The sequence below is a fragment of the Glossina fuscipes genome, unplaced genomic scaffold (genome assembly GCF_014805625.2).
Source record: "Glossina fuscipes isolate IAEA_lab_2018 unplaced genomic scaffold, Yale_Gfus_2 2, whole genome shotgun sequence".
Lineage (NCBI taxonomy): Eukaryota > Metazoa > Arthropoda > Insecta > Diptera > Glossinidae > Glossina > Glossina fuscipes.
The window spans coordinates 3,558,736-3,583,330 of NW_023998416.1; the positions used below are offsets into that span (position 1 = coordinate 3,558,736).

At 33.2% G+C, this 24,595-nt stretch overlaps 1 protein-coding gene across 1 annotated transcript; it reads right to left on the reverse strand.

Annotated features, from left to right (window-relative positions):
- Nucleotides 1-3,847: 3,847 nt before the first annotated feature.
- On the reverse strand, nt 3,848-23,086 carry LOC119633205 (ankyrin repeat domain-containing protein 29). The gene is made up of 7 exons (XM_038026615.1): nt 23,018-23,086; nt 17,098-17,569; nt 9,648-9,758; nt 6,527-6,724; nt 6,348-6,446; nt 5,979-6,272; nt 3,848-4,256 (listed from the first exon to the last, which is right to left on the reverse strand). The coding sequence occupies exons 2-7, from the start codon at nt 17,107-17,109 to the stop codon at nt 4,053-4,055; spliced, it is 918 nt and encodes a 305-aa protein (XP_037882543.1). The 5' UTR covers nt 17,110-17,569; nt 23,018-23,086; the 3' UTR covers nt 3,848-4,052.
- Between the last annotated feature and the right edge of the window lie 1,509 nt (nt 23,087-24,595).

A 24,595-nucleotide genomic window follows, 5' to 3' on the forward strand; every position in this document is an offset into this window, starting at 1 on the left:
ATAAAGACCGAAATGCCGACCACATTATATATGTCCGCTCGACTAGCAACAAATGGAATGAGATTTTGAATTAAACTCTGATAGGGGACTCAACTCGTTACATTATACGCCACTTGCGGTGCAACGGTTTGTGCAGATGTATGTAGCGTTCAAAAAGATTTGATATAGATTCATCTTTCATTGTAGCGACCGACTCAGAATCACTTCCTGAATCAATTCAAGCTTGTCTGCCCGTCTATTGATTTCTTGTTTTCAACCTACAATTCGTAATTTTTAAGATATTTTGATGAATTTTGGTGTACTGACGTATTTTGGTACAAGGACGAACACTTTTTCGACAACTTCCCATATAATGACTTCTTTTAAAAGGTCATAATATGAGTCATTACAGAGTAGTGTGGAACGTATAGTGGTGGGCCACTGTTCACTATAATGCCTTCATTTGCTTTTGGTTGGTTCTTAACGCCAGAACGGTACGAGCACAGAATAATTAATCTGGAGTTCAATACTGCAATAATTGAAGTTGTAAGTCAATCAATCCGAGTGGTGATTTGGCGTGACATGCTGTATCCTATAGCATGTGTTAGGCTTTGTGAAGGCGGGAAATACAGCTGCTTTCGCGAGTATTTTCCTATTTACTTCGTTTGTTACACTAAAAGTTTAAAATTCCCATTGAATCAATTAAAATGAAACTTTCTTTTCCTTCTATTTATGTTGACAAGTTACAGGCCTTTCTCATATCCTCGATTTTCCAGCAGTTATACAAACAACGCATTCTAAAAACTTTTCCGAAGAACAAATCTTTCAAAAAAACTTATTTTTGTTTAATACAATGAATATCTTTAACTATAACAAATATGAGCAAATCGTCGTAAAAATTTAAATTTTTATTTCATAGAATTCGAGCTGTTACAACGTAGTAGATAAATAGTTTCAAAACTTGTTTAGTTAAGACAGCAACCAAGCAGAATTTATATTTGCGAATCAAACTTGAAATATAGATGGAGCCAAATAAAACTATTGCTTAACAGACTGAACAAACTCCAAGGCTCTGTTAAATGTTCAACTTAACAGAAAAACAAATGGTCAGCTCTGTTAAAATGCAAAGCAAAGGACCAGATCGTTATTTACGATCTGTTAAATTTGAAAAAAACGGATAAGCAAAATATAAGATTCGCTTGGCACGTCATCAGGAAACAAAGAAACAAAAAACGATTAGAAGAGCTCCAGTTAAACGTTTAAAATAGCGAGGGGCAATATCTATGTCCATAAGAACGATTTAATTGAAATTATTCTTACGCTAAACCTAATGGAAATCATAGAAATAATTAATATTTTGTTGTTTCTGTTTATAGTTTATTTAAATTTAGTTATTTATATATAAGTCGCAGGTCATACATTTTTTGATTTCGGTTTAGACTGGGCGCCTGTAAGGGTAACATTTGTTCAAGTATCCAGTTTCGTGGCGCTCTATGTGTGGTACTATCATCTCTGGAACGAAAATTTTGAAGAACAAATTCCACCGTAGCTTTGACGGCAAAAATTCAGATATTTAGTCTGAAAATTCCTCAAATTGCCACAATAACAATAACATAAATAATTTTTTCGTCGAAAAATAATGAAAAGATATTCAAGAACTGACCTACGCGCTTATGGCACACAGCCGCACGGTGGTTACGGTTTGGGACTGGAGCGGCTTCTTTGTTGGCTGCTTAATCGCTATCACATACGTGAAGTCTGTTTGTATCCACGTTTCTTAAACCGATGCCGACCATAATTTAATTATAGAATCTCGTAAAGAAAAGAGGAATTGTAAGCCTTGAACTGAGTCAATACACTTGCCTAGTGGTAACTATACCTTATGATTACTTCCAATTAACGGAATAAAGTAACAAAAGAACGAGAAAAACTTACGAAAAACCTGAAGTGTTACATGTACGAAAAAAAAAGAAGAAAAGTTATTGATGGCAACATAGAAGGAAAAGAAAAGCTTTGCATGCATAAGATATAAAGAAAACAGCATTTTTTTAAAATAAAGTGGGCTAAAAAAGGCTTCAAAGAATCTACCCTAAAATTTCATGCCGCAAACCTTTGACAATTTCCAAAATTAAGATCTCCGGTATATGTTATATAATGGCAAACTGAGTGTTTTTTTTTTTTTAATATACCAGAAGCAATAGTCGATTGCTCTGACGATTAGAAGAAGACTAGACTAAGGCTTCAACGGGTAATTATTGACAATATTTAGCGTTTAATGGCAAATTCTGAGTACGGAAATCGTAAAAGGTATCGGTTCGCTAGCTTTTAACCGCTGAAAGATCAAGGCAGTAGATGGAAAATTATACCTAAAGATTCAACCAGATCAGGGGCTTATTATTTATTTAATTTTACATATATATAAACTTATGTACAGATCGGGTATTCGCTATTATGGGTTATGCATTTTCATAGAAAGATGTAGAAGCTTTTGTTTAGATACGCATCGTTTTTTGCACATGCAAATGAATGAAAAGAACTTGAATGATTTTATTGAAGCCATAGATGATGCTTTAAAGCATAAAGGAAACCTTAAATTTATTGCACAAAGAAGTTGTAGGAAGTGAATAGTTGCGAAAAAGGAATAAGATAAGATAAAAGAAAAAAGAATGTATGATATTCATCTGAGATCCCTTAACAGGACAGTTTTCAGTTCCATATTTGAAGAATACAAGAGATACTTCGTTTTCGGCACATTTTTTACTTCTGATTAAGGCTGACTTTACCGAATGGTTCATAACCTAATAGAGCAACATTTTTCCCGTTATGACGACAGCAATCTCTAAATTGACTCATAAACAGGTTCATAAATCAAACAATTTTTTCAACGCCAAAGGCCAAAAAAAAAAACGATGTGGAACAATGCGGGCACTGGCTTTAAATCGTAAATAATCCCTAATGAATTTGACTTAGCTTGGCGAATTGTCAAAAAAATTAAACAATAAGCAAGTCACATAAATAAAAGTTGTATCGTTAAATTTCTTACGGAAAAATAATGCAAAATTTTCGCTTAATTACGCTTTTATTTATTTCTTTATTTTTTTATTTTTTTTTTTTATCGAATTTTACTAAATTTATTTTAAGTATGTTTTAAATATGTGTATATCTTTTACTTAAGTATTTGATTATAAACTTATTAGCACAAGTGTACATAAGAAGTGTTTGATTATGTATGTATTGCGTACGTATTGCGTATACTAAAATAACAGATTTTCCTTTGCCTTTTAGGTGAAACGTATATAAAGTGATAGGAATAGATTTAGTTTTTAATTTCTTTTAGGAGTGCGTGTATTTTGAAGAAAATTTTTATTTATTTGCACCAAAAATGAATAAATTATTTATCTTTTGATTATTTAACAATAGTGAAGTATAGAAGATGCCAAGGCAAGGTTTTAGTAGGATAAAATAATCTTTAGATAATAAGATTATTTATTGTATATTTACATCTTAACGAATCGTAATGTGCTTAATTACTAAAAAAAAAAAAAAACTACTCAGACCGATTATCATAAGTATTTTCTTTTTCTCGTAAAAATTGTAAAAATTTTCCAAAAAAAAAAATTAAAAAAATCACTGGACGCACGCTGATTACTTTATTGCTTATATAGGATTTGAAAATAAATCAGCTTTAAAGGCATATTATCAGTTTAATTATTTTGCATAGTTTTATTTTATTATTTGTATTGTGCTTCGCAAATATTTTACATGTAAAACAAAAACGATGAAAAATAAAAAAAAATAAAAATTCATTTAAAAGTAAAACAATAAATTTTCTTCGCTCAAAGACCTTTTGGTATGTGTAAGTGTATGCGTGTTTCGAATAGTTAGTTAACATTAGGATACTGACTTAAAAAGAGGTACTTAAAGCTGCAAATATTTATAAATATCTGAGAAAAGCTCAATTATAATAAGTAAGCTCTGCTTGCTGCCTGTTTTTTCTTCGTTCATACTCGAAATTTCGCTTTTTTCGCTTTGTTCTTTTTTTTCTTTTTTGTGGATGGTTTTGAACCCTTTCTTTAACTTTGTGCTGTACGAGCTAATAATCGTATACGTTCCTGTAGATAATCACATATCGAGGTGTATTTCTGTTGACGAGCGACCTGTAAAGCTGTAAGGCCATCGTGGTTTTTCAATAAAATATCACTGCCAGCAGCAATCAATTGTTTAACAACAGTCATGTGACCAAACATAGCGGCCGCGTGTAGAGCTGTTTCACCATTCTATGAAGACCGAAAAATGAAAAAACGTAAGTAATGCAACTCTCCGTACTCTACTAGGAGAAATCTTTGATGATGATCGCTTAAAACATATCCCTCACGCCTCCATACTTCATATTTATTCCGTGTAGATCATACATTTTTAAAGAATTTCTAATGATTGCTTCTTTTTCTTGGTGAGATGCGCTCCGCATGGTAAATTATTCAGCTTTTGTAAAGTGAACGGATAACTAATAGCTTTCCAAAGCGGAGTATCTCGAAACTGTTAGTATAGTAGTGATATCAGTGACAAACTACGCTTTAGGATAGCATACACGTGCCGAAACACTCGCCTCGTTGTGGTGATCCCCGGACAACGGCTTCGGCCGGCAGAGAAGGGTTTAAGGCTTGGACTACTTATAACTCGGCGACGAGTTTTCTGAAAGATGGCTTAGGGGTTCACTGGAGGATGAACTCTTTACTCAATAAGCTAATTACTACAGAGGAAATTCTAACCAAGAAGCCAGCTGGTCATTGGTTACGTAAAAATATGTAAAAGTACTAATTAGTGAGTGCATGGTAGCCCGCCCGCCAAGTCAGTGCAATACCCTAAACCAAAATATCTTGATGAAGGGTAGTCCGATTTTGGTTAGCCGTGATTGTATGGTTAATCCGAAGGCGAGAGTTGTCTGACACCGTTCAGTCGCGTAAAGGAATGCTAAAGGATTCATAGTCTAATTTAAGCACCACGGGGATCAAGAGCCCGCTCACAAAGCCATATATACTTGTGGATAGAAGCGAATGCAATAAATAATAATATAAAAGAGATTTGACGGAAGGCTTTTCTAACCTTTTTGCCTTAAATGAAATGTTCACGAATGCCTGCGGGTAATGGTGGCAATATTGATTAACTGCAATCTGGTAGCAACTGCGGTGGAACAAGCCTATCCCTTTTGAACGCAGTAGTTGATCAATATGTGAGCCCTGATTCCTTGGGTACGGCCCTTCGAGGAGTATTCGTGGTGGTTTTCACTATTCCTAGCCAAAGTGAAATAAATCGAGGTCAGAATAAGCCTCAACACTGACCAGAGTGTGTTTATTGAGCCGTACACAATAAACAATCTGGACTCTAGCGTTGTTTAGACCCCTAGTTTAGAGGGATTGTTTAACTGTCTGGAGGGCGTGGGTTACGCTTAAATAACCTCTGTGCCTTGGGCCACCGTGAGGTTAAGCCATCATGGCAGGTACGCACGCTAAACCCATGACACAATCTGTAGCTAAAGTTCCTCTCCTCCTCTATTCCCGTCACATACAAGTCGTAGTCGATTAAGGGTAGTCCCAGACCGACCGGACCGACAATTACGTTCGAGGTATAAATGTCCTCATATGTCCTTTCTGACTTTTCACAATAAAAATTACTCTCTCTGGAATTCCTTTTGCATAAAGCATACACACTTTTGCTAGCTTGTCATGCATTTTTATTTCTTAGAACACAGGACAGGAGAGCATCCTAAAATTCTCAAAATGTGATTAAATTTCGTATATGTCTTGGACACTGATCAATGACGCACGACTCTCTTCATAGGAATCTCGAGCAATAGTTTCTTGAAATGCCGCTGTGCCTATCAATTTCGAACAACAATTGCGAAGCCCGTTTATCACCATCTCACTCTTAAAACTATTCCACATATTTAATTCGTTAAAAAAAAAAAGAAGAAAAATTATGTATTTCTTCTTTATACTTACTGGTAATAAGCCCAAATTAGGACGATGTTTAAGCAATTCCGTTACTACCGCAGCATGACCTTTATGAGCCGCTTTAAATAACGGAGTAGCTCCATCACATCGCACTGCATCGACATTGGCACCGTGTTGTAATAATACTTTACAAATATGATCGTGACCCATTTGGGCCGCTATCCAGAGCGGTGTGGCTCCATCTATGCGCTTTGTGTCCGAGCTTGCACCAGCGGTTAATAGTAGCGACAGAACTGTACGATGACCATTTTGAGCCGCTATAAATACAGGCGTAGCTCGATCCTAATAAAAAGATTTATTTAATTTGTTGTTTTTTTTTCTTCTGTTTTCTTTGCTAGGGAATGCCTTTTCACTAACTTTCATATAAGCGTTAACATTGGCTCCACAATCCAATAACTCCTTAACTAACTTCACATGACCACCTTGAGCTGCCACAAATAATGGAGTTCCTCCATCCTTTGAACATAAGAAATTCAAAGATTTTATAAGATACAGATAAAGTGATTCTAAGTCTTTTATTTTTTTTTTTTACTTACAATTGAGGGCGTATCCACACTTGCACCGGCTTTTATAAGAACTTTAACTACGTCCAAGTAACCGCCTTGAGCAGCAAAGAAAAGCGGCGTAGTACCAGTTGCTCGCCGCGCATTCGGATCTGCTCCTTGATCAAGTAATTCTAACACGCAAGGCGTATGACCCCCGGCAGCTGATAAAATCAGTGGAGTGGTGCCGTCCTGTAATTAATTAAAAAATATACGCAATAAATGGAATCAATTCAAAAGCAATTTTATTGCTAGAGCTTACAAAAGAAGAAGTAACTGTAACGAATAAAATTCCGAAGCAAAGCAAAGCAAAAAGAAGTTATATTAGATTTGGAAAGATTTTCCTTCTGTTCACCGTTGGTGTACGATATTTAGTTTAAAGGTAAAGCAAAAATCATTTCACTTCATAGTGTCGATCGTATATTCCTCACATCACGTATATAGCATAGAGTTTTAATCATAATTTACCTTTTGCACGATTTTGCCACACTTTACCACACAAACCAAAACAAAACTATATTCATATGCTCCGTCACATGTATATATATATGCATATATATATATATAGCTCTTTGACAATTATTCGTGATTGCAGTGTTCTGTTACTTTGCATGAGGATTTTATTAAAATGACTTTAATTTAATTTGGTTAACATGTTGCTTAAAGCGGGCTTATGAAGTAAATTTTCATCACTTAATATAGCGAAAGTGAAATGAATAAATTTGAAGCGATTCTTATCAATAACAAAAACTTACTTTATTGAGGCCCTCGGTATATATTACTATTTGCTATGTAAGTATTCGAAAATCTAATAATAATCTGGCAGGCATATGAGCAAAGTAACTGTGTAGAGCCGCACTTTTCCATTTACATCGCTCGAATTTGTACAAACGAATAGCTTGTTTTGCCTTCATAGGCAATGCCTTAATTGTCACTTATGTCACGGTTCATGTATATATCTTCAGTAATTGATGGGATATTCGTTAAAAATACGTAAAATGTAGAGCTAAAATGTTGTCGCTTGACAATAAATCTCAGTGCGGTAGTGTTTACTTTCTTCATAGCTATAGCGAGTGGGCGGCGAAGTAGCTGCCAACTTTTCTACAATCTTTCTGTCAAATTTGAATGTGGTCGGAGTGCATTAATCGTGGTGGGGACATAGACAGACGAACAGATATACGCATGAACAGGCTTAGGCCGATTGAGAATATCATACTCATCCAGAATATATAAACATTATAGAATCTCTGCAGCCTTCTAGGTATTGCAAATATTGACATCTCTATGCCCTGTGCACTAGATATAAAAACCAAGTCAGATCGGTTTCGAAAATAAATTTCAAAACATATTGGTCATTAACTTACATATTATAGTAACTGTGGCAAAATGAAATCTAACCTCATTATTTACTCTAGCAACATTAACTTAAGTTTAATAGAAATTGCTCGAAAAGAGAACCAAAGCTTAGTCTGACAGAATATTGTTCTTTATTTTCACGAAATTGTATTAAATTTATTCCTTCTTAGTTATGGGGTGATCCCGTGAGCTATGGCGCACTTAACTTTCCAACTACCTTGAAAGAGTGTCTAAGTAAACAAACTTAGTTTCTTCTTAGTTCTACTCCACGATGAGGAATGTTCACGATGAGAATGAGAATGGTTGCCTTAAAAACTTGCAAAATTATATTTGGATCAATCCATTATTACAGGAAAATCGCCAATCGAAATTCAGTCACAGATCTCATAATTTATGAGTATTCGCATAGGCAAGAAGGAACAAAGAAATCAGTATCTGTATATAGCGCCCATTAACAAACCTTGTAAAATATATTCTTATCTTCTTTGTGAGTTGGCGTTAAGAAATCTGTAGTTTGGCTTATAACATTTATCATGTAAAGCTGAAAAATCCATATAGGCCACCCTAGGCATCCGCCGATGATGAGGAAAAGAGTGTTCATGGTCTTGTCTAGGATTATAGCATTGAACTTGGGAGTTAATTTGTCTGTAAGAGAATTCTCATACATGTTTTAAAAATTACGCAAATTGAGTCGACGACCTATAAAGATGGAATATTAAAATTGGGATTATAGTTTGCATCAGGATCTTCATAGGAGCTACCATCTAGATTTCCCGAGTGCTACACGTATGATATGATTCCAAAACAGCACTGACATGCAGCTGCTAATAAACGTCAATGCCTTATATTTTACAAAAAATTATCACACAAGTGCAATACCTTTATACATACACTCAAACATTTATCGCTTATTTACGATGAGATAACTATGTATAATTAATGAAAACTTTTTTCTCGCTTTAATACAAGGCAGTCAGTCGTATGTATTAAGATGTTTATTTCAAGCAGAACGTAATCTGGTTTTTTCCTTATTATAAAATTAAAGGGTGACTAATATTCACCTTAAGTCCAAGAAAGAATTTTTTTATTTATCTTCTTTTCTTTTATAATATTATAATTTACTGTACTATGAGAAGACACAAAAAAAAAAAAAAAAATATATATATATATATATATGGGTACATGGATACGTGTGCGTATTCGCCTATGCGAGTATATTTTGTGCCTGTCGGTTTGATTGATGTTCTTGAGTCTTGAGTCAAATAACAGTTGAATGCGCAAATAGTGCAAATTACTAATACACTTGCATACATTTAGAGTACATAAAAATTTTAAACGTAAGAGTAGCGCACACACACTCATTAAAAAGGAAATAGAAATTTTCACTACCAAGCAATTTATAGTCAACCTACGCGCTAACTAAGAAAAAGCATTATTTTTGTGATAGTGTTGGCGATAATGTAGTTTTTACTATGCGTGGTCAAAACCATAAAGATTATTTAAAACAAAAAAAATAAAAAATAAAATAATAATAAATAAATAAATAAACACAAAAAAAAGTAAGCAAAAGCAAAAGTATGAAATGTAAAAAAAAAAAGTAAAAAGAAAATGAGAGCATATGCGTGACCGACATAATAAAAATAAATAATGCAAAAAAAAAAAAAAAAATTATTATATATTTAGTTTAAATTACTAGGCGTTTTCTCTTTAACAAATAATTAATAATTAAAAGAAAATTTACAAATGATTTACTAAATACCTCGTCTTTGCAATCCACATGAACTTTACCGCTATCCAAGACACGTCTCAATGTAATATCATCGCCACGCAATGCGGCCAAATGTAGCAAAACGTCCGATGGTGTTTCTTTCTGCATAATAATAATAACAATAATAATAAAATATAATACTTTTTTTTTTTTTTTTTTTTAACAATAGATACAGTAAAGGTATGCACATATTTTTGTACGGTCTGTTAATTAAATTTGTATTTCATTGCAAATTATAAATAAATGTTTTGCGTAATATTTTAACACAATTTCGAAAATGTAAATGTTAAGCTTGATCGGTTGCATAACAGCTACACCGGCATTAGCGGTAACTATATGAAATCGATACATTGTATACATCTGAACCGATATTCATATAACCGCTAACTAACTACATTGCATCATAATCATAATCATGAAATTTAATGTAATGAATACGAGAGATAAGGTCCCAAAAAACAAAAAAAAAAAGCAAAAGAGGCGCGAAAATCTATAAATCTATGCGAGGCATGGGAAACATAGAAAAAGAGCACCTGATGCCAGCAACACTAGCAATTACAAGTTACCCACGTTATTATTGCCTCTCCCTATGGGCAAGCAATAGCAATGGCAATAGCCATAAACAATGACAACATCACCAGCATTAAATGCGCCACAAGTGTCTCTTGTCTCTTGTCTCTTGTTAACAGCACTTCTTTCCCAGACGTAAATAACTGCATTATTGCTGCTAACGTTACCTTTACTATTGCCTGTACTGTTATTTTTGCTGCTGTATTATTTAGCTGATATTACCATTTAAGTTTTGTCTTTTTTTTTATTTTTTTTTTTTTTATTTATTTCCTTTTTCACTACTATTATTAGCGATCACAACGAGAGACCGGCATTTTTAATAAATTTAACAAGTTTTCCTGCACGCTGCTTAATACATCTCATATTACATGCTCTCCGAACAAATCTCTATGCACTCTAACTTTATATTAAGTTAAGTATGTATACACACATGTATATATATATATATATATATATTACATTTTTCGTGTTATTCTGAGTTGATTAACTTTTTAGTTTCTCTATACAATTACATACATATACATTTATCTACGGTTCATATTTATAGATTTTTTTTTTTTTTTTTTTTGACTTTTTATTGTTTCTCTACCTTACATACATATGTATGTCTTTGATACGCGCCTGGATAAATTAAATGTCAAGCCGTTACCACAGCATTACCACCACGTTAATAATATTGCAATTGTTAGTGCTGTTGCTGTTGTTGTTGTTGTTGTTATTGTTATTTCTATGGGTTAACTTTGTTTTACGAACGAAAAAAAAAAAAAACAAACAAACCGCAAAAACAATACAATTTCTATTCCTAACCAACCATACATACATACATACATACAAGACATGATTTTCTGCACACAGTTCAAATTTGAAAGTTTTTTCATTTTCGTTACAAAAGTCAGTTTCGTAAGATGGTCTTAATAAGCCGCTGGAAGGACAGATGACATAAATTTATGTGTATGCGCATTTATATTTGTCTACATTTCCCTCAAACGGTATAAAAAAACCAAAAGACCAAATAAAAAACAAAAACCATGACTTTGATATTATTCGGACAGAAAGTTAAGGCAAAAAGAAAAAACCAAGTCATTATTTTAAAATTGTAAAAAAGTGAAGGGCTGTGAATGTAAAGACAAATACACAAACACACACAAACACACACAAACACACACTCACACAAATTGGAGAATTTTCTAATGATCATAAAAGATCGATTTAGCATAAATCGTTTTTACACACAACGTGTAAAATATGAAAACTAAAATTTATTAAATATATAAAGAAAGAGGTCGATTTTCCTCTCCTTTCTATCTCTCTCTCTCTCTCTCTCTCTGTTGCACTCTCACACTCTTCTTCTCTTTTTCGTACTCATCACCTGAATAACAATATATTCAATAATTTTGAGTAAAATTCAGTATAGAAGAAAGTTCGTGGCGTTTCGTCGATTAGCTTCGGTAACATGAACTCTATCAAATTACACTGGAACACGTGTGAAAGATAACAATCCATAGCGAAGTGAAAAAAAACGTAGCGACATTTGTTAATTCGATCCAAAGCAAGCGAAAACGTTTTGAAAATGAGCCAAAATTTTTGCAAAAAATTCGCTATATTTTACAATATCACGTCGATCAAAGCGATAAGGCTTCACAGGTATGTGAAATTAATCGTGATGTTCGTAATCATCATTATCACACTCAGCCAGCTTGCATGTGACTCGTACGTTTCTCTTTTCGACCTTTGAATGTTAAAAATGCGCTCTGGACTTTGGTTGCCAAATCGAAGACCAGCACATTCCCTTTATGACAACGCTGCCTATTTCAACAGTAGATCAAAAAACAGTTTCAACCCATTCTCGTAACGTTGGATATAAACTTGAAGCTTTTCCTTTGACTGCCACTTAAGTAAATAGTGAGAAATTTAATGGACCAGATTACCATCTGAGAATTGCTGCTGAAAATGCACAGAGTCAAGTCTTGTTTGAAGAATTTGATAATGAACGATGACAAGTGGATGAAACTGTATAAACTTTAACAATCTCGCGTAAGCCAAGCATTTGGTGAGATTGATAGGCAAGCTTTTCCAACTTGGCCGCAAGATTGGTTTTACTCTTCACTGCCAACGACCAAAGTATGATCAAAATGTGGAATTGAAGTAAAACGTCTAGAGCTGATCAATAAGACAATTTAGCAAAAGCAAGCGATAACATTAGAGCACCCATAGGTTTAATGACTTCAAAAACTGACAGAACTTCACAGGGAAGCCTTTTCGCAGACATCAGTACCGCACGCGACTACTCTCTGTTTTACTCTCTGCAGAAATAGGTCGTTTCTAAGAAGAGGGAGATAACCTCGTAATGGTGTAAAGCTGATAACTAACGGCCTTTACTACCAAAAAAAATTGCCCAATGGCTATAAACTTAGTTCAATGAATTTCATTTGCAATATGTCGGTATTTTGGTGAAGAAGTTTTACAAACTATTTCTCGAAAGCCAAAAATATGAGAAAGCTTACCTTCCGCATTCCAAGTAATTCGCAACTTGTGTAAATATATTCCGTATAAAGAGTATTCGGAATTGATAGAATGATGAACAAAATTAAGCTGTTCCGGAGTCAATCATGCGACAACAAATTTTACGACACAAATTTTCAATTAGAATCTCACAAATGATCTTAGAAGGGCCTAATAAGTCGATTCCTTACGAATCGTATAGTGATTTTTGAGCACCGATCAAATGGAAAGATCAGCCAACGAGAATGGATATATCACAGCGAGTGGTACGAACAAATGGATGAATAACGATTGGAAACTTAGCGCACTAGAAGGTAAGTCAATTAAGCCCACAAAATGAGTAAATCTTCGCCAAGCAATCAAACTTCGCTCGCAATTAACTTAAACGTTCTTGGCTGTAAATCAAAATCTCTAACAAAGTGAACGCACAACAGACAATGTAAGAATTTCCCGCCTGAGTATGAGAGACTTTCTCGATTTACGCAAATAATCTTCTCAATAATGAGCTTTGTGACGGATTGAGCGCAGGAAAGGAGTCGCTTGATTAGAGTCGAACGTCTGCAGCCCCTAACAAGTAAAATAATCCGCATGTCTTCTTCGTCTAAGCAGAAAGATTATCAAGTAACTTCAACGAATGCAAATTTCTTGTGCGCCAACGAAGACAGCCAGCTGGTAAGTTCCGGCACAGCTTGGAGGACTTGCAATATGCGTTTGCGCAAAATATTCCATAAGAATATTCCAAAGAATGTAAATCGCAATCTTTTTTTTTACAAATATATGTCGAAAATATATATGGAATATTATATCATATCATGTTCGGACGAAAGCCTGCAATTTGTAGTGACATTCGTGAACATCCGTGATCATCATAGTTTAAATATGGAAGAAGAAACCTGAAGTTTTTGAGGTGCTTTAGTTTTTTTTTATTTTCGAAAAACACAAATTAATTTCAATTTTATTAAACAAAATACGAAAGCAATGGTATATCTTTTAAAAAGCAGTTCCGTTGCATAATACATAACATACATAAGATGTTGGTTACGTATCGTTCGTTAATCAGTTGCTGCTGAAGTCGAAGAAACACCGACTTTAAACGACTTCTTCCGGCATTTCACAAAAACGGATATCATATTTAAGTTCGATACTAATTCAGTAACCCTTTCGAGATTTTTACATAAATTTCAGATTAACTAACAAAGTTTGCATTTTGCTACGAATTTGCGAAAATGCGTTTGCACTGGAAGGTCATGTGTGCTATGTATGTCAAAAAGTAGTTAAGTATTTTAACTTTAAGATATACCGACTTTTTCTCTTTCCTTACGGATCTCTGATTGTCATCGTGTTATACGAATAGGGGGCATATCCTGAGTGCTTGATCATATGGCAAAAAAAAAAAAAAAAACCAATAAGAAACTTATATTCGGTCGTGATCGAATCTTTTGCACCCATCACGGCGATCCTAAAAAAAAACAAACTAACTAAACTTTCATGCTTTGTAAGATTGGATGGGCGCGGTTGATGTTTTCTATTTTAAAAATGAAGTTTAGAAAAGGAAGTTTATACGGAGTATGTGTTACAAGCAAAAACCACGGAAAGAAAGGTTGTTCACAGCTTTTGTAACATAGGCGGATACGCATTGTGGGCATGTTCTTTGAAAAGGTGGGATCACTTTCACAATGTTTTGGAAGTTTGTAGGCGATACCTTCATTTTTGCGAACGAGCGATTATTTATCACAGATACTGGACAGTTGCGCGGACGGTTAGATAACAGATGAAAGGACGGACATGCTTAAGTGCATATCAAATTTAAAACTGACTAAGATTTTATACACTTCGCGGTGTTTTTGAAGCTTGTTTCTTTGCGTTTTAAAGACTTAAAAAAAAAAAATGAAAATATGACACACATAAAACTGTGTAGGCGTGACCGATTCTTTTATTTTTATAGACGTACTACAGTATCGCCCATAGAATATACATTCAATTCATTTTTGTAGGTTTATGTTATATAGTCTATGGGTTATGAGCAAAAAAAACATGTTTTTATTCCTTTCGAAAAACAAAAGTGTCCGGACTTTACGTAGTACTGTGTGCGTATCTTTCAGGCGATTTCGTTTATTTTCAATACAAAACATCTTACAAGAGCTTTCAATGTTTCTGCCAAATTTGAAGTCGGTAGCTTAATTTTTGCGGCGAGAAGAATGTTTACAACAGACTTTATATGGACGGACGCGGTTAAACGCACAGTTTCACTTTTTAATGCTGTTCAAGAATATACATATACTTTGTGGTGCCTGTGAAGCTTCATTCTGGTCGTTGCAAACTGGACGTTTGACAAGCTGAATATATCCCCCATCCTTGGGTGATGGGTATAAAAAAAAAATATAAGGTTCCAATCTACTTTCAAAATACACCGTTAGTATGTATATATACAAATAATCCAAGAGATAAATTTTGCTTTCCAATTGATAGTTTCCGTTCAAGAAGTAAGATATGCACTGGTAGCATTGGTAGCTGAGTTTTTAGATAGCATAACGGTGATTATCAGATTTTAAATTATTAACGTTTCGGCTTTGATTATTTTATAATTTCAACCTTAATCTTTAATAGAAAACAATCATTTTCTATTGTTATTAAAATTTATTGCTCTCGATTAGTTTTACGTTTAAAGCCATAGGCGGACAGATGAACATAAGTTAAATGGACTATTCACTATTCATATGAATAAAAGTTTTATGGCTTCATCTTATTCTCACCTTTTAGACAATCAAGACTTATTAAATAGATGTATGGCGCACCTTTATGTGCCTTATCATAAAAATTGAGCTCATTTGAAGAATGATTTTAATTACCGAATTTAATGAATTCATACAATTAACAAAAAATCTGATAAAGAAAGAGAATCTAATATAATTATCGTTGTTGTTGTTTTGTAAAAAACAATTTGAGCTACTCGTGTTAGCGTCGATTAATCTGTGGCTATTAGTGATTAAAAGAGCGCAAATTTTTCTACTAAACTTAATCTATGCACATAAGCATATTTGTTGTGAAAGTAATACAAATTCATGTAATTAAAAATAATACTGATATTTAACCAGTTAACTGTGTCGACCTCTTTAGCGATAAACTCGTAAACTTGCCAAACGCATATATGGGATATGTAATATGAAATTAAGTTGTAACGAGACTACTTGACAAAATGATAAATATATTTTGTAAAAATGCATTATTATGACAAATACACATTCATAAGGAAAAAATTCCATGAGCAAATCCGCCAAGGACGGATGGACAGATCTTGGCGTATATATGCGTCATACACTGTTAAATGGTTAAGAGTTTTTTCTAGTATTCGGTATGTACTCGTAAAACAAAATTCGTTCCGGAAATACTTCAAGACCAAATATTTTATCCCTGTGATGTTCCAAACTTTTTCTTAAACCTATTTCCAAAAAAAAAAACAATAATATAAAATATATGCCAGCTAAGGTGACCGCTACAGAGACAGAAATTGCAATAAAGAATAATTTTTCCTTTGAAAGTCTTGCAGAACTTTCTTGAGTGAACGTACATCTTACTTGGCGGCTTGGTCCATTTAGTCTCAGTAAATCAAAAAAATGTACTAAGGTACATTTTGACCCCTGTACATGCCGTCGCCCTTCCCTTGCTATATGCTATCCGCACTAAACCTATATATCTTTTATTTTTCGACCATGAAAGACCAATATTCATAGAACATTCAATTTTTAGTTCTATCTTCATGCATAATTATAGTTAGTATACCGTAATTATAGTAATTATGCTATAATAGTTCACTCCTCTTCCATTGGTCGCTTCTTTTCTTCTCTGTTGTGATTTTTTGTGCTTTCCGCGATAGTAGAATTGCATTTTTTGCACTGATAAGGGGCGGGGATGTTCCCGCGTTCCTTCAAATACACTGGCCCGTACGTTTGTCAAATGTGCGGGGGTCGGAGAAAAACATCTGCATATGGCCTTTATCTAAATTACAAGCGTTTCGTATATTTTAATACATATCAAGATCTCTAGGTAACGCAAATATCACAACAAAACTAGTTTATGGCCGTCGTTCAGTAGTGAACACAATGTAATGATCAACATTGCAATGTTGTTATCATATGAATAAATATAATTATAGTCAAATTTTTTTTTTTTTTTTTTTTTGCTTTTCTTTTTTATCTCGACACATATCACAAACTATTTAAGAGCAACACGCAAACATCACGTAATCACTATTTACGCTTAACATTCGTTCCTATAGTTAATGAGCAATCACTTGAGAATAGCAACATATATATATATATATATAACGCCCCTTACTTGTTTTCTACCATTCCCTCTTGTTTTCACTCACCTTTAAAGACATATTTTATAGCATAAGTCAGCGGTAAGAAAACGAATTGCACTATTCACGTCACTTCGATACAATAGCACGACAGCGAACAGCTGCCAATTTTTTTGCTGCTTTCTTTCACAGGCGAGAGAAAGAAAAACAAAAACAAATAGTAGAAGCACGTGCTATTTTTTTTTTATTTATTTGTTTTTTGTTTTTTGTTTTTTTTTTTTTTTTTTGGACGACACACACCGTTGTAGCCAAGAGCGATTAGCGTCTTCCTGTGATGTAAGCGGTCGAAGAATATCGATAATGATAATGATGATAATGATGAATATGATAAATCAGCGACCACAGATTACGACGCGGTAAAGCTACGATATTGAAACAGTCACGAGCACATCCAATACACAAAGAGATACTTCCTTACTTTCTTAGCAATGAATTCCAAATAAATGTTACGGTTTTCATTAAAACTCGTTACAGTTTCAAGCTGCAATGAAGAGAAGAAAAGAAAAAAACAATGTATATATGTTTATATATGTTTATGTAAGCATATATATATATATATATATGTATATATAAAAATAAACCAGCAAAACAATTTAGATGATTACTCGGCGTCGTCTTATTATATCATTGAGGGTAACAAAAAAAAAAAAAGAAAAAAAAAGGCATTAAAGTTAGAAAGCAAGAGCAATCTCTATAAATTGTTGTTAAAGTCATGCGCATGTGTGCATCTACATGTGCATGCGCTCATCTGAAAGTAACAGGTTTTCATTTCAATTTAATGCTGATGTTTGGCGTGTGTTTGTTGTTATTAAAAGCAGAACACTAACCAAGCAAAGATCAATCTTAAGAATTAGTTCAACCGTAATGCAGAGATTGCTGTTCGTCTTGCTGAAACGAAACAGTTGCAAAACCATAAGCAACAAAACCGCAACTAGTCCAACTACCATCACATGTTTTGATCTGCCGTTCGATTGATTTTCTTACCAAATTACATTACTTCATTTGTTGAGTGAATACATATTTAATAATTCGTATAAAATTCATTTCATGCCTCATTTACAACTTTGCTACGCTATGCTATGCTAAATAAACAATTTAAAAAAAACTCGCTCTCTCTCTCTCTCTCTCTCTCTTTCTCTCTCTCTCTTTTCCTCTTTAGTTATCTTTTTTTTAGTCATCTGATCATATCATCGGTTAAGAAATATTTTCTCTTTCTTACAACTTGCTCCTTCTGCCTGCCTGCGCGTAATAAAATTTATCTATTTTCACGGTAATGTTTGCTTATAAAATATGTTAAGATTGCCGCCAGCAGAGTTTATTTAGAACACAATGTCGTTCTTTTATTTACTCTATTTTCATATCCATCACGGGAAGCATGTTCAAATTTGTCGAATGTTTGCACCGCGGGAATATATGTGCATCAGAGATCCGATATCATAAAGAAATATTCTTGATTGACCTGATAGCCTGTCCATCTGTCCGTTCATTAAAACAACGATTACAGTAAATAAAAAAATTTTTCTTTTAAATGAAATAAGAAACACTTTTCTTATCACATTCCTCAGATTACTTTCAAGTAAATTAATCTATGGATTCGTTCACAATTAGCGAAGCCCTAAAAAAAAACAACTCACAACATATGTTCATCTACAAGTTTTCATAAATATTTTTTAGGGCTTCTTGAAAGTTGAATCGATAAATGGATTTGAAGCGATCTTTGCAATTTTTACCACTACATATGGCGATTGTATACTACTCTGTGTCCAGCCGCTTGAATTATCTTTTCAAGTCCGAATCGATTTATTCACACTCAGAGCACCGTCGAGCACTATTGAATATTCCACGCATAGTTTCTTAATCCAAGTTCTTAGATCAGCTTTCAAACTATGTGTGTGCGTCATGCAAACACATATTACATTATAACTGCGATGGATATAATCGATGAGTCCGATGTGAGCTATATATGCAAGGCATATATAGCTTTTTTCAGCACTTAAACGTAATTCTTCGCAAATCACTTCACACAAATTGTCTTTTAAGCATTTTTACTTGTGGCGAAAACAAAAATAAACAATCAATCGAAACCACGATCAGTTGAAACATTAATTTTTTGATTCAAAAAAAAAAAAAAAAAAAAAAATTGAAATTTTTTCTGGCAATGGCTGGCAAATGGCCAAAGTGTTTACAAATCTCGCAATTGGTCGACTATAAATATTTTCACATTTCATTTTATATTATTTTAACATTGAAATAAATTTATATTATAAATCAAGCGATAAATTATCTTAGAGTTGAGTGGAAATTTTAATTCGCGTCACAGGAATAATAGAAAGTCTGTCGAAATTCGCTCAAGCGTAATAGATAGCATTATAGCAGACAAGCAATAGACCTGTGGTCTTTAAATATAGGATGATTATGGTAAGTGTTAAAACTCATGCTATACCTATTTTGGTTTCTTTGTAAATTTATTGAAATCTTTGATATGTCTTGATCAGATAGCCTCTACACCATTAAAGGAAATACAGCTCAAGTGTCTCAACCACTTTTTTCTATAAGATTGAAATTTCATCGTACATTTCTTGGAAAGAAATTCTCATTTTCTTGGCTTAATAGATACTATGAACCTTTTGAGATATATGTGAGAGAAAGTGGTTTCCTTGAAAATTTCGAGCTCTTTTCCAGGTGCTATGATGACGCCAAATGAATCTCTACAGGGAAGTTGCAACCTAATGACTTGCCTGTCGATTTCAAGCTCCTCTAATACTCTAGCGAATGTCTTTGAAAAGCATTGATTTTCATTTAAAAGCATACACCTTAGTATGACTTTATGAAAGGCAGAATATGAACTCCATGTGGAGAGGATAACTGACATTTGGAAAGACCGAGTGTTTGGGTACCGGCAACCAACTTTTCTGATGGTGTATCGTATATGTATGATAACTGCACCCGTTGCTGACAAGGTTTGCCACATGGAGAGTGGTAAAAAAAAAGCCTTTGGCTCGTTCTTCTAAGGAAAATGATGTTAATCAGTTTTGCGATTTCAACAGGCGATAAGGAAAGCATGGACATGAACGCCTAAAAAAAACCACTATGGATGTTCGCCGGAGACACATATGCTTGATGGGTTTTGCGTTACAAACGTACGGTCACCCTGGCCCGTGCTCTCTATACTCAATATAAATACCGCACCTAATATTTTATTTAATTGATAGTAATCGCAACAATTTTTCAATAGTATTTACCTGAAAGGGCGCAAATTATTGATCAAAACATATTTAGATATTTTTTATTCCCCTTATTTTCTATTTTCATATTTCAATTTTGGACACAACGTTCATGTTTCCAGCAAGGTACGACATGCTCGACTATTGGACATAAATGCCTACTTTAAGCAAAGTGAAAGGGAAAAATATTGAACAACTAAACTAAAATTTTTTCTTTAGATTTTCGTTTCATTTTTTTTGATTCGAATTTATTGAAAATGTTCTAGTTTTTTATTTGAAATTTTTATAAAATAATTTGAAGGCTACCGTCTATTATTACACAAACATAGTTTGCACAGTTGTCTAAATATACATAATATTTGCCCATTGAACTTTGCGCGTTCATTACATATATGTGTTTATACATATATAAATGACGAGATAGATAGAGATTTTGTATAGTCTAATCCGGATAATGAACACACTTAACTTACATTTAAATAAATCTCCTCGAATATGATCAGAGCATAAACATATAAGAAAAAAATATTGTTTATATAAACTTAGAATTTTGCTTAAACCCCAAGAAGATGACACTATTAAGGTCCTATTTTAAATGCTAACAAGAACAAGAAGAAGAAATGCACTAATCATGCCATTAAAAATCTATAGGATTAATAAAAGATATGCGCTTAACGAGTCCATGTTTTAGTAGCTGTTGAAGGCAACCGTTTAACGAATTTTCGAGCTTTCGAGCAGTCCCTCCCCACTACAGGATTTGGTATCCACTACTGGATTTGGTAAATGCTTGTAACTTCGAAAACCCTTTAAGCCATACCGCTCATGTAGGAAATAGAACTTGTGTAGGTATATTGCAGTCTAGCTATTAAAATCATAAACTTTATCTAAGGCAACAAAATTTATTTAAAATTTAAATTCTTTTACTGCCTTCAGATTAAGAGAGAAAATAGACTTAGGCAAATAACTTTCTACTAACTACTCTTTTTCGTGAACTATGATCTCAGAATTGCAGAGCTTTTGAGATTCGTTCGTGATTATTAAAAACCGTAAGCTCTTTAAATAGCATGAAATATCTTAGATATGTTAGATTTTTAATTTTGCACTATATAGTTCGTACAGAGTGCGAAAATGGATTGCGATGTACACGATAAATACGATATACACATACGATCTAAGACGCAATACTATATAAGTACGTATTTTTCTCATAAGTTCTAACGTTAAATGAAGGAAGATACTCAAAGAGACAAGTTCCATCGGGAAAAGACCGTAGCTTGATTGACCATACATTAGTTTGCTTTTTCTTTTTGAATCCAAGTACAAAAAGACAACATAAGAGATATTCGATTCGACTTGAAGCGAATATGGAAAATAATTCCAATAATTTTGCATCAAAAAGAAAAGCTATCCACTTACGAGTACACACATATACATATCTATTTACCAAACACCTATCTATAAATTCACGATATTTGTTTTCAAATGTGTTTGGTAAAAGGACCACAATTCAACAACATACGGTATGAGGAATTGGATGCCATATTCTTCACCAAGTTGACAATATTTTTTATTTAGCCAATTGTACAAACTAAACATCATATTAATGTAGCGAACCCTATTTACACTTGATTTATTTATGGACTGATTGAACTAATTTTCAAATTTGGCATGAAAAAAAGAAAACAAGCAAAAACATTATAGCCAGCCACGACTTACCATTCGATAACCTACGCCACTTTACATCATTATTTACGTAATGACTTTTCACAATAGGGCATTATATGGGAAATGGTTGAAAAACGAAACGGTACGAAACCGAGCCATATTCAACAGAGCTTGTTCTTTGGCCAAAACAAGCCGGTGTACCCAGTTTTGCGAAATTATCTTAAAAATTGCGATCTAAGTTAAGTTGAACAGAACAATACATGGACGGACGGAGGGACAAACTGACAGGCTTCCTGAATCTATAAATGTAACAAAGGATGGATCTATCTCAAGACCTTCTGGTTGTTGCATACATTCGCACAAAATTAATATGTCCACAAGTAGACCATACCATAACCTGATTATGTAACATTTATTTATAAACAATTTTTTACATATCACTTTTGGTCTGGCTTATAGCTATTAAACATGGCTTATGCAGAATTTTAAGGAAAAAAATCAAGCCAACTCGCATCTCCGAAACAGGACTTTGTCGTTTTACAAGAGCAGTCCCCATGGACAGACGGACAGACATAGGCGTTAGATTAGCTTCCGCTAATCCAAAATGCCTATATTTTATAAGTGCTTCATAGCCATTGTCATGCTTTAAAAGCATTTGGCCATCCTGTAGTGCGGATGAAAGCATACTCCCTTTGTATTTGTAATGAGTTTTACCCCTATTTTTCTACTTCATATATATATCGCAATTAGTTTATACTACCTTAAATTATATGCAAACTTTATGGTCATATATGTAAATAAGTATATAATATATTCACTGTCACGTACGGAGACTCGTTACATATTCATTGAATTCTTTTTCAATTCCTTACAAATAAATTACCAAACTTTACACGTCGTGCGTAAATGGCTAAAGAGTGATGTCTTAAAAAGTGCATAAAAATTAAATTGCACAAAAAATTTATGAACTTTTAATTATTCGACTCATTTAGCAATTAATGCATTTTTCACAATTTGATGGCTCCATAAATCGCACTCACTTTCTAGCCTCTTTATCAAAAATCGTGAAGAGCTCATGCAAAATAATTTTGTTTCCGTTAAATGAATTTTTATGGGGTTATAAAAGCTTTTGTTTTTCTTTGCCTTTCCTTGAGTCTTCCTTTTTTTTTTTTTTTTTTTGTTTTTTTGTTTTATAATTATAAACACAGTTCGATATGATTGCAATCACATAGTAGAATAGTCTTTTGTTTTTCCTTATTTAATATCACACGTTGTTTCTCTCATATATCGGCAATTAATTACAAGCCCCTTCGTAAATATTCTTTAAACAGAAAACAAGTGCGCGTAGCAGCAGCACTGAAACGTAACTGACTTTCTGTGCGGCGTTGAGCAGTCTTGTCTTTAGTTGTATTAAAAAAAAATAAAAATAAAAAAAAAAGTAAAAAAAATTATGTCTAACAAACATTTTCAAAAAAGGTAAACTTTTTTATAGCGCTACAACAACATATGCTAAATATAATATAATAATAACGTAGTGGTATACAAACTTATATCAAACGAAATGAAAAAAGAAACGAAAGAGAAATATTTTAGCCCTAAGCTTTGTAACAACAGAGAGAGAGAGAGAGAGAGAGAGAAAGAGAAGAGAAAGATCTTTAAAAACAAACAAATAATAATAATAATAACAATATAAAATAATAATAAAAAGAAGAGCTCAAGAGCTCAATACAAGAAACGTCACTTATACCCTTAACAATTTTCTTTTTTCGTTTCGAAGAGCTTAGGGATATCTTAAGTATCGCCTTTTACCATTTAAAACCGCAATTTGATTTTCTCTTCTTTTGGATAGATTATTCTCACAGATTTTATTTCCTGAATTAAAATGATTATCAGCGTTTACGAAAAACAAAAATAAAGGAAATTCCTGACTAGTTGTGTTGTAGTTGTGAAAATAGAGAAGAAATGCATGATATGTAAGAATAAAATGTTATAAAGCGAATTGTTTATCGAATGATATCAAAGCGAAGCATGCAAACATATATACATACAAATAGGCAAACGGACAGACAACATTAACTTACAAACACAATTACGGAACAAGAATGCAACTAAACCTGACACTAAACATAATAATAGTTCTACAACATTAAAGAACTACAAATATATAGAATCAACAACCAGCAACACAAGTGAGAGCGACAAGCATGAAATCATAGATAAAGAAAAATGAATTCTTCTTGTGCTGGCAAAAAGAAAATGCTGATCATTCAATTTAATGCGGTTAATGAGCACAATACCAAAGCAATGTAATGATAACTTTTAATGATCATATATATAATAATAATAATAATAATAATAATAATAATAATAATATAAAAATGTAATAAATATGTACACGCAATCTTCTCCAAATATACAAATAACTTTGTATACCACATAAGATTCATTGAAGAGAAAAAAAAAAATAGTTAAATGCAAATCATTATTAAATTGTTACACATTTTTCAAAAGCCACGTGACGCTTAAATAGAGATCATAAGTATGCCATTTCGTTATGTAAATCATAATTATGGCATAAAATAGAAAAGAAGAAGTTCAATCATTCATTTCTGCGTGAG

Coding starts and splice junctions, on each gene's coding strand:
- LOC119633205 (XM_038026615.1), bottom strand. Junction 6,725..9,647: donor ATGTGGATTGCAAAGACGAG/GTATTTAGTAAA, acceptor AATTAATTACAG/GACGGCACCACTCCACTGAT. Junction 6,447..6,526: donor GTGTGGATACGCCCTCAATT/GTAAGTAAAAAA, acceptor TTATGTTCAAAG/GATGGAGGAACTCCATTATT.